At 42.0% G+C, this 16,088-nt stretch overlaps 1 protein-coding gene across 2 annotated transcripts in view; it reads right to left on the bottom strand.

Annotated features, from left to right (window-relative positions):
- Positions 1-2,581: 2,581 nt before the first annotated feature.
- The window catches only part of CHST9 (carbohydrate sulfotransferase 9), an 86,800-nt gene continuing 73,293 nt past the window's right edge, over positions 2,582-16,088 (bottom strand). For both annotated transcript variants that reach the window (XM_063395051.1, XM_063395061.1), the window contains one exon: positions 2,582-4,778. In XM_063395051.1, the coding sequence (XP_063251121.1) occupies positions 3,681-4,778 (1,098 nt within the window). In that variant the 3' untranslated portion in view covers positions 2,582-3,680. The remainder of the gene's footprint in view (positions 4,779-16,088) is intronic.

The raw sequence follows: 16,088 nt of genomic DNA, 5'->3' as shown, positions 1-16,088 counted from the left end.
CTTAACTAGTGTCCTCCCCTGTTAAATCACAAATGCAAACCATACCAGATTTCAAGATGACAGTCTGGGGACCTGATGTCCATGTATGTATGCAAATCAATATCATTTTCCCTATCATTTGCAGAAACCAAACATTTGCTAATAATTTCTTTCAACTCCCTCCTTGACTCAAACAATAGCTTTATCTAAGACCTGCTAGTAGCTGAAATCTTATGAGACTGTGCAGCTTTTTCAATGCAATTAAAGCTGCCCCCCCAAATCTCTGTCATTCTCTGATCAGATAGGCAGAAAGTTTGCCACTAAAATGAACTCAGTGTGAAGTTCAAGTTCTTCAGAGACTTTGTCATTTACTAATATTAATTTATTTCTCTGAATTAAAGTATTCATACCAAACTCATCTATAAATTGGCCTCCATTCCTTGTGAACATGTTGCACTTTTTTCTTGTGCTTTTTTGAAAATACTAGTACCACTAGTGCGCCATTTTTTTGTCTGTAAATTATCAGTTAATTAACACAAATCCACAACAGACAAGACAAAGCAAATATAATGACACCCAAAGGTTGGTGGACATTTATTTTTTAATTTAAATTTACTATATGTAATGATCTTCCTATAAGGCAAGAGACATTCACTCAGGATTTGAGGTTGAATCCAATACTTACAAGAGCAGAGAATCTAGAGGTCAAATCCAAGGCAGTTCTCACATGAGTTAGAAGGTTGCACAGTACAAAATCAAAACATTCAGGAGCTCTTCTTTAATGTCCTGATGCACAGTTGCACTTGAGAGCAACAGCCATAAAAATGCATGGTCAAGCTAAGTAAAAAATACATCCTGCTGGGTAAAGACAAGTGGGAACTCAGTAACAGCCATTAAGCAGTGTGGCTGGTGTGGCAGTGCAGTGGCTGCGTGCTGGTGTCCAGCAGGACAAGGAACCAAGGAACCATCGCCTCTCCAGCCAGGGGCTCAGCACTCGGCCATGGAATGCCTGTGCTTCCCACGGTGCCTCAGGCAGAGTGTGCAGCTCTGGGGTGGGGCCCGCAGGAAAACCAGGACGGATTTCTGACAGGGAAGGTGGGAGTCAAACACCATCCTGTGTTAAAAGGGGGAGATTTTTGTTCACCTGAGGAGAAGCGTGCATGGGGGAGGTTCAATTGTCAGATATCCCCTCCCAAACTCTTCTGGGTATTAACACCTGTGAGTCCACCAAGCACAGCAACAGGTCACACAAACAACAATGTGTGTGTTTACCTGCTAAAGGCATCCTTGCAACTTCTCACTGGTGCTGAGCAAAAGCCTCTCCCCACGCCTCATGCTGATGGATGGCTTTTTACTTCTCCTCTTTGCTCCATGGCCCCAGGGAACAGGATGGTTTAAAGCTATGGGTGCTGCTAGCCACAGACAGCAGAACCCCTGACTTGGGCTGCCCAGTGTTCTTTTACCTTTTCTCCTTGGATTGGCTTGTCCTGCCACAAGGAGAGGTGTGCAGAGCCTATTTGATTACATGCTGGCACCATGGAAACTGGAGGTGGCTTTTTTTCCTCTTCTGAGGAGAAAACTGAGGGACAATCAAGCAGTGAGGGTACCTAGGAAATGGTGTGGCCTTTCAGTTGGGACCCACCATTACTCCTGTGGGAGGACTTTGCCTGAGATGAAGGAAAAGACAATAATAGCATTAGTTGTGACCAATGGTTGGGAAACAGAGGAAAAGGACATTTTACTTGCATCACTTTCCCATCAGGCCATTCCCTCACCCTACAACTAACTTGCTATATTGAGACACTGGAGCAGGATTCCCCAAACCATTTCAGAGAGAAAGGCATAGGTGACATCTTGGTTGTGGAAGGGCATAGAGATTATTCCCTATCCATTTTAGAGATTTGGTCTAGTGATGGACTTGGTAGTGTCAAGTTAATAATTGGACTTGATGATCTTAGAGGCCTTTTCAATGGTTCTATGATCCTATGATTTTGCAGAGATTTCTCCTCCTCCTGGGACACTCTGGCCCACCCGTTGGGCAAGACAGGTTGCAGGAACAACTCCATGTATTGGTCAGGCAGCACTTGTGGGAGGAGAGGGAAGGGAAGGGTAGAAGGTACCTATTCCTTTTCAAACCTGGACTGTGGAATTCTGGACATATCTTCCTCTAGGACAAATCACCAGTACACCTTCCACCACATAAAACTGTACCACACACCCCACTCCTGGGGGCTCGGTGACTACTGGCAAGGCAGGCAGGACAGCAAAACACAGAAGACTTCAGGAAGCTCTGGGCGCAGAACCAGCTTACAGGTTTGGGAGGCAATGGGCACACACACCTTCTCTGTAACAGATTGCTGTGAGCTGGGCTGATAATCAGACCCCAGCAGGCTGAGGATGGTCACAGCAGCTGCACTGAAGTTGCTCCTCAGTACAGACCTTAGAATATCCCACTGCTGCCACACTGAAACTTTGTCCTTTTCACCAAAGTGAAGATTACCATGAATATTGATATCGAGATTTCTCTCAATACCTCCGAGGGTCCAGCAAGCAGAGTAATGGCTTAATAAAATAGCAAGACGGCTTCTCAGGATATGCTTTGTAAAATAGAGGTTTTAATAACAGCAAAAATAATAAACATTACAAAATGAAAAGAGATAAGCCGAGCACAGTGTACCAAGCACAGTTACCCAGGCTAAGGCATTCCCAAAAAGCCTCGTGCACCCCTTGAGCTGGCTCTTTAATACTCGATGGTCTAGGTGGGATTATTTGGCTCTTTGTCCAATGAGATGGACACTAGACTTTGAGGTGCACTTCCAAAGCCCTATCACTGTGTCTGTGCTGGTACTGAGCCAATTGCAACGAGCAGGCTATAGAAAATTCTAGTTTAACTTCCTTATATGGAAACACCTGCTCAGGTACAGAAATGCACGACTACATATTGAGACCACAGTGTGCATGCATCACATGTAATGATGCATCCACTGTGCATTAAAATCTTAGTTTTGTTGAATGCAACAGCTCTCTGAAAGGAGGGTTGTACTTGTCGACTTCAGTGCATCAATCAAAATGAGGTAGTGGACTGGTCCTTCACAGGCTTACCCAAATTTATTCTGCTCATCAACTAAACTGCAGTGTTATTTTTAGTTTGATGCATTTGTATTCAAGAGCATCCTTCAATAAAAAAATCAGGTCTAAAATTTGCTACAGTATCATAGTAATCAAAAAACCAAGCCTTGCAACTGAGAACACTGTAAACATTTTAGAAAATTAACCAATGATTCTTTATTAATAAGTGACAGAAAGTAAAAATACATTCAAAAGTTTTTTCAAAACCCATTTCTGAAGCAAGCACGCCAAAGAAAAGAATCATACCACTCTGTTTTTTTTTTCTTAAACCATTAAAAGGACATTAGGTAAGCTCATGCAACAGCTGTCTGAGCTACTGCTTCCATAGTATAATCCATAATGGTAAAAGCAGCCTTTTCAGGCATTTTAGTGCAATTTATGCTGTTTACAGGTGTTTTTTTCTTTGCATTCTCCATATTTTAATATCAATTGATATCACTCTAGCTTATAAAGTCCTCACTAATTCAACTCTACTTAGCAGTAACTTTGTTTCCTTTCAGGGCTAATATCGAAGTAGTATTTTGAATCCCAAAATGATAAATATCTAATAGAAGCCTGAAGCTATTCTAGTGCTATATGAGTGGTGATGTATAATTGAACATTAAGTAATCCAAGTAATAGAAGTCATAGGTTAGCTGTCTCTCCTCCTTAGACAATTCCTTCAAATATTGCCTCACTACCTCTGTACTTGTTCTCTCGTCAGAGGAATGTCTGTCTTTGAATTTAGGGAACTTCAGACTGGCTGGAGCACCTATCAGCTGCAGAAAGTAATTGGCATCTTCTTCCAGGGTTTCAAACTTCCCTATAAAATCATAGTTGATGAGGCAGGGATAGCAGAGCTTACTGACTTGCTCCCAGTGAATGTCCATTCCTACTGGTCTGTGGGAATCTAGCAAGTATTGGATAAATTCCTTGAACTTGACTCCTGATCCTGTTTTCAGTGCTTCCTCATCTGCATTATGTCTATACTTTTTAATTATTGCCTTCCCAAACACCGGATGGTAATAGCTGTTTGGATGTTCAAACTTATCCCTGAAGGCAGATACCAGTCTTTCCATAGGATCACGTACAAATATGAACTTGGTGTACATGTTCAAGCGCGTGGAGATCCCTTTTAGGTCGTAACTGTCCAGTTTCCTTAGGTGCTTTCCATAGTGCACATCATCGTGGGAGATGTTGTTTGCTGAGGCAGCGAGTCCACTGAGCACCATGAGGACCCTTTTCCAGTTGGAGCAGCCTGCTTTTGGCACTTCGCAGTACAGAATCTTGTGCCTGTCCTCCACGTAAATTCTGGACACCAGGTGCACCAGGTGGGTTTGCAGCTTCTTTCTGCTGTTGTATTTCCTGCAGAAGCCCTGCAGGAAGGCCCTGCGCTTTTCCTGGGTGCTGTCTGTGTCCTGCCACTCCCCACCCTTGACGAAGGTCTTGTTTAAGGGGTGCAGAGCAGGAGGCAAGTACACCCCTCTGAGCCAGCTGAGAGGGGGCTCACTCACCTTCTGCGGCTCAGGCAGTCGGCTCCCCGAGGAGGCAAATACCACACCGAGAGGGTCAGCCCTGCCCTGCCAGTGCCTGCTGCTGGAGACAGCCATCTCGTGGCTACTGAGGTTCACAGGAGCACTTCTCCTCCACGCTGCTTTCCTTGGCATCCCCAGAGGCTGGAGTGTGAAATCCTGCAAACATGGAGAGGATCAGAGCTTAGAGCACCGTGACGTGACGTGACGTGACGTGACGTGACGTGACGTGACGTGACGTGACGTGACGTGACGTGACGTGACGTGACAGCCCAGCCCAGCCCAGCCCAGCCCAGCCCAGCCCAGCCCACTAACGTTGCAGCAGCAGCAGCAAGGATGGTGGGGTGTGCTCATAACCAAACCACACCTGGTACTACAAAGCCCCTTTTGAACTGCTTGATCAATGCACCTGATTTAGGAACAAGCTGGGCTAATTACTGAAATACGTGCTTCCGGAGATTACCTGTTGGCACACAGTAGGTCCCTACAAAGACAAATAGCTCAAGTCACACCTCTTAAGAAATCAAAAGTGGGTCACACAAGGGGGGCTGATAGTCCTGGTAGGGGTGGCCAGGCATTTTTCTCTACTGAACACCTTCTCCCCTGTGACAACTGGCACTGGTGGAGTTGCATGGTCATTCTCTGGAGTGCACTGGCAGCATCACAGTAACAGGTGTGGGATCTACTCCCACCACTGAGATTTGGAGCAGCCCTTGTCCCCCAGGCGTGGTGGAGGACAAACCCAGGGCTCCTAAACAGCTGAAATCAGAGAGATGATGGAAGTGGATGCACTAGACTGAATGTACACACAGGTATCTGTCACACAGATGCCCACACCTGAGTTGCTTTCACAGCTGATAAGGAGAAATAGATGCCTTTGGAGCCTATTCCCTCTGACTTATTTAAACATCAACATTAATGACACCAACGAACTAAACATCAACTAGTGACCCTGCAAAGAATGTGAAAAGATGAGACTTTCCTCCTAAACATCTCTTTATATATCTCCAGCCATTGTGCAATCCACAAATTCAGGAACAGCAAAGCTTGCACCTGTGTTTTGACATCAAATTCGTCAGGGTCTTGTATCATGCAAGTTGACTGAAGAGTTTCTTGCAATATGGGTATTTCTGCTTGCTCATTCCTGAGTGGATTCTCATGTGTCTCCTAAACCTTGTAGATTTTTTTCTCCTGTCAGTGGGCAAGCCTGCTGCATTGGGACACCTCCACAGCTACTTATTTTCATAACATATCTGGAGCAGGAGGATGGTGACAGACAGGTTTTTAAATATTTTGTTGCAAGTAACAGAAAAATGGTTAGATGGACAGACAGTCACAGATTACCTGACTGCTTGCATAAGTCTAACTTTTTTGGAAATCTACATAAAAAGGCATTTCTGGCATAAACTAATTAAACATTTAGTGGAAAGTTGATTAGTGGACTGGCAGGTCATAAGTGTGGATTTGGGGGGGATGATAAAGTTCATAGGCCAATTCAAATAAAGCTGTTAAAATTCAGAGGAATAATGTAAGAAATGGTAATAAATGGAACACAATTTGAATTCCAGTTTGAAAAAAAGCCTATGAAAAAACAAGCAGTTCCAAGAAAAGTTAGCATATGTTGCAATGTAATAATTTCCCATAATGAAAAAAACCCAGGGGATCAGGGTTTTCTGTACTGCTGCAAGCCACTGACAAGCAAGTCTTTATGCCACTGAACTGATTTTTACGTTGGTGAAAACAAATAAAAGAAGACAGTCATGCAGGACTTGTATGTCTGTGAAAAAGAAAGTATGTTGGTGTTTTTAGAGGTGCAAATGGATACTTGAATTCATTGGATTTGATGTGGTCAGCTTTTCTAATATTTTTTTTTAAATGTATTCTAATATTTTATTCTTTAAAGCAAATGAAATGTGTGTCTAGAGATTTATCCCTTCTGCCCTAGGATGGAAATAATTCAGGAGCTAAGTCAGTGTGTAACAACAGAAAGCAGTGGTAGTAGTAAACCAGGGTATGACTATGAGCCTAATGGGAGTTTCAGCATCACAGTGATTGGCAAAGTTCCATTCTTACAACTGCTACTGCAGAACCACACACTTACAAATAATTTCAATGTTTTTATCTTAAAAGGGAAACTTGGAACTTAAAAAGGTGAGATGAAAAATATTGGATACTCAGAAACCAACTACACAATATAAAGCTCGACAGAAGTAGGAATGAAATTGTAACAGCACTAAAGTAACTAAAGATTGTAAGTTCATCTGGTGATTTTAAAAATTTAGAAGATGATCTCCAGTGATACATGGCTGTACTGGTGTTCCCCAATGCACAGAAAACTCAGGAGAGGGCAGTACCTCATGACTTCCTATGGTATGTCACCTGAATTTAACAGTTCATTTCTGTGCAAAGAAACTTACATCATCTGAATTTCAAACTAAAGCCACTAAAATGAGCCCTATACTTCAGAGGAAAATTCAGCCTTCTCAAGCCATCCTGTCATCCTGAGCTAGTGGAAGATGCCCTAGTTACACTAGAACAGGAGGGAAAAAGGACAGACTGAAAGGTGTGTGTGGTCTTGATTTTGTTGCATTTCAAAGGGTCTGCCTGGGATCCAGGACAAGCATTGGGGGTAACCCAAGATGGTACCAGAGGAAGATTGCATTTTAGTTGCAGAAACTGTGAATGCAGCTGTAGGAATCCCTACTAAAAGAGTCTTTTGTGGGATTAAAACTTCAGAGAAGAATGGACAGAACTATTCAGAAAAATCTCAGTACCACTGTAAAGGAACAACATAGGCATAGTTGGAGTCAGTTGGAAGGGACTCCTTCCTAATGAGAAGAAGGAAAAGAAGAAAGACTTTCTTAGCAAAAAAAGCCCAAACAGAAAGCAAAATTAAAAAAATAATCCCCAAAAGGACACCAAACCAAACCCAAACAAAAATCCCCACAAGCCTACCTCTCCTTCTCTAAGCCAAATAAAAAACCCCAAACAATACCCCAAAACTCTAGGGGTAAAACAATGATACAGAGGACCAAGAAGTTATCTGAATATAATAATAATATGTAAAATATTAGTAGTTGCTTCTTCTTCCCCTTCTCTCTGAGACACTTATCCCACTTATGTTAGCTAATGTATATTTTTATGGTCTCCATGAGGGGTAGTGTACTTGCAGTAAATGCTGGCTGTAACTTGCTCTAAGAATAGGAATGGACAGTGATATTTTCCAAAGGCATAAATGGCTGGTACATTGCCACAGAAGTTTTGTAACTCAAAATTTAAAAAAAAAAAAAAGAAGAAAGAAAGAGATCAAACCATTCTATACACTTGCCTGAGTAACTAGGTTAGTACCTAATAAAGGTGAGATGAATTAAAAGATGAATCAAGCTTTATTTTTGATGAGGAATATTTAACTAGACAGTTTTCTTAGGAAACTAAGAGAAATTGTTTAATAGATAGTGCCATGTTCCTTAAGCAAAGCTGCCTGACAGTCTGACACTTATCTGCATGAAAGAGCTGAAGGCCACACACTCTGAAAGGATTTAAATATTTTATGACACCAGTCTTACATAAAGAGAAGTGCCTTCTTTGGCTTGCTCTTGGTGTCAGTGATTTTTTGTTGAGCATTTTATGACACTTTAAAATCCTGAACATCTCCATGTGATATCTTTTTTCTTATTTTTTCCCACAGCAATAACAGGTAAACAAAAACTTGCAAAACCGATAAACACTTTATAAAAAACATCCATGTCCACATATCTACATTCCTAACAGTCCATCCCACAAGCTGCTGAGCATTGTTGTTCTGAAAACATCTGAACCTACACCAACAACAGGCAGCATGCAGGCAGTGTCAGACACTGACTCTGGATCCGGATCTTCCCATGCAGACAGCCCTCACCAAACTCTTTGAGCCAAGTGTCCAAGGACAGAGATGTCCTTTTATGGCTTTCCAAAGAGCTGCTCAGTTTGGGAAACAGCTGCCTGACATGGAAGATGAACTCCATGGTTAGCTTGGAAAGACGCAAGGCTGTCCTTGTGACATGCTGACAACCTGTGCAGCAGGTGGTGTACATTTAGTCTGAGAACTAAAACCCAGTGAAGTGTTGCACCTTTGCCAGTAATTGTGCAGAGATCTCTGTCCTCTATTTGCATGAACACATTAGAAAGGAAGTTAAGAAGTGGCCATGAGCCCAATTTAGAAGAGTAGAAGAGTATTCAAATTGCTCTGTCTCATTTTAGCTAGGCTGGAGCTGAAGACAGATTTAAAAATGAGCTTAAATTCAAGGAAAAAGGGAATTTAATGAAGTATTTCTGTGATGTTTGGCTACTGGAAGGCAACTCAGTGAAGCTGTTGAAACAAAAGGCATTTTAGAGTCATTAATGGCTTCATTAATTTTTTTTAACATTTTTATTGCTGGAGATTCCCTGCTCCTCGTCATTCACAAAAGGATTTCTCCTCACTGTAAAAATAAATAACCAATACCTTATTTTATACACATTGAAGCTGTCTTTTCCTATAGTAACCTCACAAGCCACTGGGGTAGAAGAAATCAGCTACTGCCAAGAATGGTTAAGACTCATCCAATTATGCTTTGTGGTGATTTTACAATGCAAGGGTGGGATCTCATCTAGGCAGTTTGCAATTAGAGCAACTCACCATGCAAGAAGATAATGATGTATTGGAAAGGCTGATTTTCCAGGGCTGATTTACAAAGATTTAATGGCCTGCAGTACAGACAGTGCTGTGTTTCCTAAATGCCTTAGTGCTGGATATTCAGTTTTACTAACAGGAATAATAAAATTAAAGAAGCCCAACAGAAAACATAATAAAAGAACAGTAAAGGAAATAAATATTCTGTTTTCTTGTGCTTTTCTCTGCTGCCAACTTACCTGTTTACCTAGGATGTCTCTGTAGAAAACTGACAAAGAGTAATTTAAGGTTAGGTTCGTTTTCGAGTTCACTCTCTAACCCTATAATGATCAAGGAGCACATAGAGATGAGTCTCTTAATTTAGGTTTTTAGCTGAAGGCAGCTTGAATACTGGAGGACTATAAAACAAACATCCTCATACTTGGATGGTAGGTATCTGTGAGTCTTTGAAAACTTTGGAACCAATAGTTTCAGCCTAAAACCTCAAGTTTTTCATATAATGGTTGGATGGGGCTGTGAGCAAACTGATTTAGTTCAACATGTCCCTGCTCACTGCAGGGGGATTGGACCATGTGACCTTTGAAAGGTCCCTTCCAACTCAAACTGTTCTGTGATTCTGTGATAATTGCTGGGCACACTTAGAATTATCTCTTAATCAGGGGACCACCACTGTGGCAGCTAGCTCGGACTTGGTATGCAGTTTAAATATGGGGAAAAGTTTGAATGATTCCTATTTTCAGCAAGCCAGTGAAGCCTGGATCAGTTACTACCTCACTTCAGCTGTACAAACATGAAGAGCTGTACTTGTATGTGGAAGTCTTCTTAAGCCTGCCAAAAGGAGAGATTATCCTAACTTCTTTTGTGCTGGAAGACAATTTGGAAAATGTAATCCAGAATGGCCAGACTCCTCTACTGCTACCATGCTGCCTGAGCTAACATGTAAACATGATCAGAACTATCTCATATCATTGTTTTAGTCGTTTAGTGTAATGTTGGTGAGCTAACCAAACACTCACAGGATCTCTCAATGGAGAGACTATTCAGGCTGGCAGAAAATATTTGCTGCTGAGGTGCTTCACCTTCTGTGCAGGGGAGATAAACCTCTTGATTCATCACTTGTTCTTGTATCAGCTACTCCAAAGATAATAGGCACCACTAACCCTTCACCTCCCAGTGGAGCTGTGAATTTTTTTGGCTTATCTAATTTATTCAGGGCATATCACTGATGCTACATTCCTCAAAAGCCAGAGGCAAGACCTTACTGTCACAGACACCACATTTTCCTATGAGATATGTATCCCTAAAACACATGTACTTGTGCCAGGCATCTCTAAGGTTACTAAACAGGTTCAGGGGAAAAAAAAGAAAAAAGAGTATATAAGATACTCAGAATTTCCTTCAGAGCTGAGGCAAACGTCATAGTTTGTAGCTGAATTACAATTAGGTTCAAAGGACATCCTTGTGAACTCTAAGCCAGACACAAAATAGAATAACTGCTCATAGTAAGAAAAAAAATACTGCAGGTAAATTTTAATTAACAGATACCAGTAATTTTAAATACTGTTTTTCAAACACAGCTTTGTGAATGAGTGACTACTGCCCCTAGAATGTGTTAGCAGAAAGTCCAGCATCTCATTGCTCAGTGACTTGGAGTTATGACAAGAATACAGACCAAGACAGTGAAGAAGGAAAGGGCAGAGGGAAAGAGAGGTTTTTTCTTTTTATATGGTGTGGCCAAGTGTCAGTGACTGGTGTGGAAAGATTTGAACGGAGAGCCCCAGTCCAGAGATGGTTTTGGAGGAGAACAACTCAGGCCCACAGGAAGTGGGGAAAGTGAAGAGGCCCAGTGGGGTAAGATAAACAAAAACATTATCACAAGTGTAGTAGTGTATTGTCCCCACTTAATAAGGGGACAGGAGAAATCCATTTGTCTTTGGCTGAGACCTCATAGATACCCAACTCCTGGCTTTGCACCAGGCTCCCCTCCTCTCCCTGCCCTGTCTTCATCTATAGAAAGCCCAAAGTCATGCTAATGAGGCAAGACAGTCTGCACGAGTCACTTCCACAATCTGATTCACATGGTCAGCAACTTGGATGAAGGAAATTAAGCTCTAATTTACTTGCCAATTCTTGATCAAATGTGGAATTAACTCCCTCCTGTTTCCACCTTCACAATCAAAGCATTTGGATTCTCCAAAGCATGCTTTGAATGAGAGGAATAAGAAAGATCAAGGCATAATTAATAGAAAAAGTAGCAATAAAGATGCCATCATAAACTAAGTTTTGCGGGACAGACTAAAGATTCACCAATACAATTTCAACCAAGTATAGCAAACAAAAAATGCATTCCACTCCCTTATTACTAATAAATAAATAGTGAAGCTCAATTGGTAGCAATAATAAATTTGTTTCAAGATAGTGCAGTGCTGATGCTGCTTGTCTTGCCTCCTGATAGAAGTTTTATGGTGCTGGTTCTTTGTACTATAACTTAGAGACTTGAAAATAAGCACAGAGCCACTTCAGCCCAGGCAGCTGGTGTCTGGGCAGAGTCTGCAGCCAATCTGCATGGAGTGCATGTCTCTAGATGTGCAGCTAAGATGCACTGTTAATAGAGGGCCATTTTCAGGTCCTGGACCTCTTAACACCTGGGCATATTTAGTCCAACCTCCTTCCTACTGAACAACACTTGTTTTGGGTACAGGTAAACTGGTGTGTTCAGATCTAATTCTGAGCTCAGTTCTCCTCTGTATTAGTAAAACCTAAATCAAACACTGTGGTCAGTGGCCAGAAATCTTCACCAACACTCACTCACATTTCTATACAGAACAATCTCACAGCAAAGCAATTTAAACAACCTGAAATTCAAAATGGACTAAACTAAGCATGTGATATTCATCTTATGAAGCACAGGGCTTCATAACAAGTAGGTTTATGTTATGTATAGAGGGTGCTTAAATCTGAAAAGGACACTTTCAGGCAATTCCTGTATATTACATATTGATCTCTTATTTTAACTCATTAAGTAATGCTAATGTGCCTAATTTTTCATAACTTTAAGCATAGAAGTCAACCAAATTACCTAAACCGTTCCTGCTGTTGACAAATGCAATTCCCAAAATTGCTATTTTAAAGTGTATTTGAAACACATACTTGAAAACAAATAATGTCTCTTGCGTGTTCACAACTCAAGATAAGCAGGAATTTTTGAACACATTTCATATTTCAGACAACATCTATTTTCCTCTCTAAAGAAAAGGTTCACCAATATTTTTTATCCAAAGAGGGACCATGTCTCAGCCCTTGCTGATCAACACGCAGCCTGCACAGGAGAGACCCTGTGCCCATTTCCCTGCCTGCATGAACAGACATACTTTGCAGGAAGCTGACCAAACTGCTGGGTGTTAATCCTGGAGGTTAACCCTGCACGCTTGGACTGAAATCCTGGCTCCCATTTTCCAGCAAGTGCTTTGAGAATAGAAGCCTGAAATCAAACCTTGTGCTTCTGCACACAAAGCAGAATTCCTCACATTAGTGGCTGTGGCAAGATTCACAGGGGTTTTTTTTCTGGTAAACAGAATCCATCTCTATCTTGTTTGCAGGTAAACAAAGTTATCTTCCAGCATAAACAAGAGATCTTGCGCTTTTAAAAATAATAAGAGAAGTTTCAAAAGAAGCTAAGTTCAAGTGAAGAATATTAATATATATTTGGGCATGAAGAATTCAATTTCTCCCAAATTGCTTTGGAAGACACACTAAGATCTCTAGAGGTCTCAAAGCATTTTCCCTTCAATCACAATTAGCATTTAATTCTGTCATGGGTTAGCACTGGCCAGATATTAATGCACTTATGAATATATGTTTTTTCTCTAACAACTACTGTGGGATGTGATCAGGAACAGAGCAGAGCAGGCTTAAATTTTGAAAACAAAAATAAAACACCAAAAAACAAAACAAAACAAAAAAAACCACCACCACCTCAAAACTTTATTACATTACATAAGAACAGAGACAGAAAACTCTTAAACACACACAGAGACAGAAATAAAAACTTCTCAGAACATTTCTTCTCTCAGTTTCTACTCCCCACACATTACTCTCTATAGGCCAAACCTTTGAGTTTTAAATCAAACAATCACTACTCAAAAAAACCCCTAATCTCCAATTCAGCAAGGGAGAGAGGAGTCTCTCTTGCACTACAGACTGTTCTTCAGAAAACACAGGTCTACCCTTTATGTGTTTCCATGTCACCCCTGGCACTGCCTGGAGAAGTCTGCCAGGGTGACACTCTCTTTTCCATGTCCAGCGCTCTCACCACTGTCCATAGGCTGAAAGCTGCATACAGGGCTCTTTTAAGGATGCTGCATGCCGAGCTCTCCCCTTTTTACCCGGGGCCGGGGTTCCAGGAGCAGGTCTGCCCTGAGGGCAGAGGGCGCCACCTCACCCTCCCCCTCTCTTCTCTGCTTGCTCCACTCTTCAAGTGCCAGTCACTGTAGCAAAAGCAGGGGCTGCTGTATCCACCCAAAATGCAGTTTATGTTCAAAAGAGACTTGAGTTCAGTCTACGGCTAACATTATGCAAGAAAAGTTTAGCTCAGAAAGCTACTCCTCTCATTCTTTGCCCATCGGGTTCCTTCCAATCGTGCTTTATCATCTCGGTCCCAGGCTGCTTCCCTCTCTCCGAAACCACCAGTCATGAGAATCAATGTCTAAGAAAAGTTTCTTTCTGCCAAGCAAGGGTTAACAGTTTCTCTCTCCCGGCAGGGCTGCAGGCTCAGGCACTCCCAGGCTCGGCAACTCCCACGTGGCTGGGCACCTTCTCCCGGAGTTTGGGGGTGAGGGGGGTGAGCACACAGGGAAGGCACTTCCACAGTTTTCCACCCCTCCATCCTGGACGGGGCAGCTCAGTTCCAGTCCTGTCCCCTCTCTTCTTCCCCCAGAGCCCCAGCTTACTTTAGTTCCACCGCGTGGTTGTCCTGAGCCCGGCCACGTGGCTCCCCCCTCCCCCACTCAGCCCAGAGCTGAGCAGGGGAGAGGAGATGTTTCCACTGCTGAAACTGGAACCCAAAAGAGACCAAACCCCCCTGGAGTCCTGCTTTAACTCTTTGTGTCCTCAGAGGCGTGTCCAAACCTCCGAGTGACCAATCCAGGTGCCAGCAGAAAAGCTGATCACTGATTGGCCTGCCCACATCCCCCTGGAAAAATTGACCTCCCCCCGCAACCACGACAAATTCAAATTAGATGACTTTATTGGTAAATAAAAAAGAAGTGGAAATGTAAATGTACTCTGGGTTGGCAGATATCTTAAATATGTGTTTGCCTTCATTTGTACACTTTTAAACAAATTTGTGTGTTCCTTTTGAGACAGAAATAATAATACTTGCGAATTGATTGCATTCATAAATTACAGTGGGGAAAAACAGACTGTGAAATGACAAAAAGCATTATTCACTGTACACTCCATCCTCACACTGACTGACCCTGTTTCACTGAGTGGGGCTAAGTCATGTCTGTCACAAGTAAAAGAAAATACACTAACTTATTCTGTAGCAGATTTTTGTGAAGTTATCCACTCAATATGCATTAATATGCAAGCAGTGCCACAGCTGATCAGTGTGCCATCCAAACACTAAGTAGTTCAAGCACCATCCCTCCTTGAAGCACAGGAATCATAAGAGCAGCACTGTCTTTAAGGGTAGCTGCACCCACCAGAGCCACAGTCTGGTTTTATGCAAGTCCCCTGACCTTCACACTTCATTTTGCCACGTCTGTAAACCAAGGAAAAATAATAATTGCCTAGCCTATGTGAATATTGTGATTCCTAATTTCTGATTAACACTGGTAGAAAAACCTTGCCATTTTACAGAGCAAGAAAAGACACAAAAATCTGATAACTGGGATAGCAACACAGCCTCCCAGTCCATGCTGCCCTTCATTGCTCAAACCTCACACCATGTCTTTCAATACTTCTGTTGCGCATTCAATTCATTGCATAGTCTAATACTTGGGGATGTTTTCCACAAAAATAATAATTCTTCATAAAATTTAAGATATTTTTATCTTCAGACACTGCACTTATGTTCCTGTCTATGCAACCTGAGAAACAGCTTCCTCCCCAAGGGACTGAAAAGGTTCTCACATAAAAGTATATATCTGCTGTACTTATTGAAATAATTGTTCCTCCTGCATTTTTTTCTGAGGGTCATCATCTTGGTACTATATATTATGCACTAATTAGTGAAGGACTTTTATGTTACCTGAACTCAAAGGGAGCAGAGAATGTTATCAAAAGCAGCCCTTATCAGCTAGGAAGAAGAAGAATGTTATCTGTAGGGAAAAACTGAACATTTTCTCCTAACTGATTTTTATCTGATAATACGTCAGATAAAAAATTAAAAATTAATTTTAAAAATGCAACTTCTGCTTACTGATAAACAAAATGTTCAGGGAGAGGAGGAAGGATCTCATTCAACCAGAGAGGGCTCAGAGCTGTCTACCTCAAACAAGTGAACAAGCGAGAACCTACAGCACATGCCCAGGTGACCCATCTTGTGGGTCAGGGAAAAGAGGAGTGGCTGGAAAGTTGTCCAGGTGAAAAGGACCTGGGGGTGCTGGTTAACAGCAGCTGGATCTGAGCCAGTGTGTGTGCCCAGGCGGCCAAGAGGGTCAATGAAATCTAGGTTTGTATCAAAAATTGTATGGCTAGAAGGACTAGGAAAGGGTTTGTCCCTCTGTACTCAGCACTGGTGAGGCCACACTTCAAGTCTGGAGCAAGGAAGATTTCCCTTAGTGGAGAAGGATCAGCTTAGGGAATATTTAAAC

This window comes from Prinia subflava, chromosome 1, assembly GCF_021018805.1.
Source record: "Prinia subflava isolate CZ2003 ecotype Zambia chromosome 1, Cam_Psub_1.2, whole genome shotgun sequence".
Lineage (NCBI taxonomy): Eukaryota > Metazoa > Chordata > Aves > Passeriformes > Cisticolidae > Prinia > Prinia subflava.
This window is presented reverse-complemented; position numbering and strand designations above follow the sequence as displayed.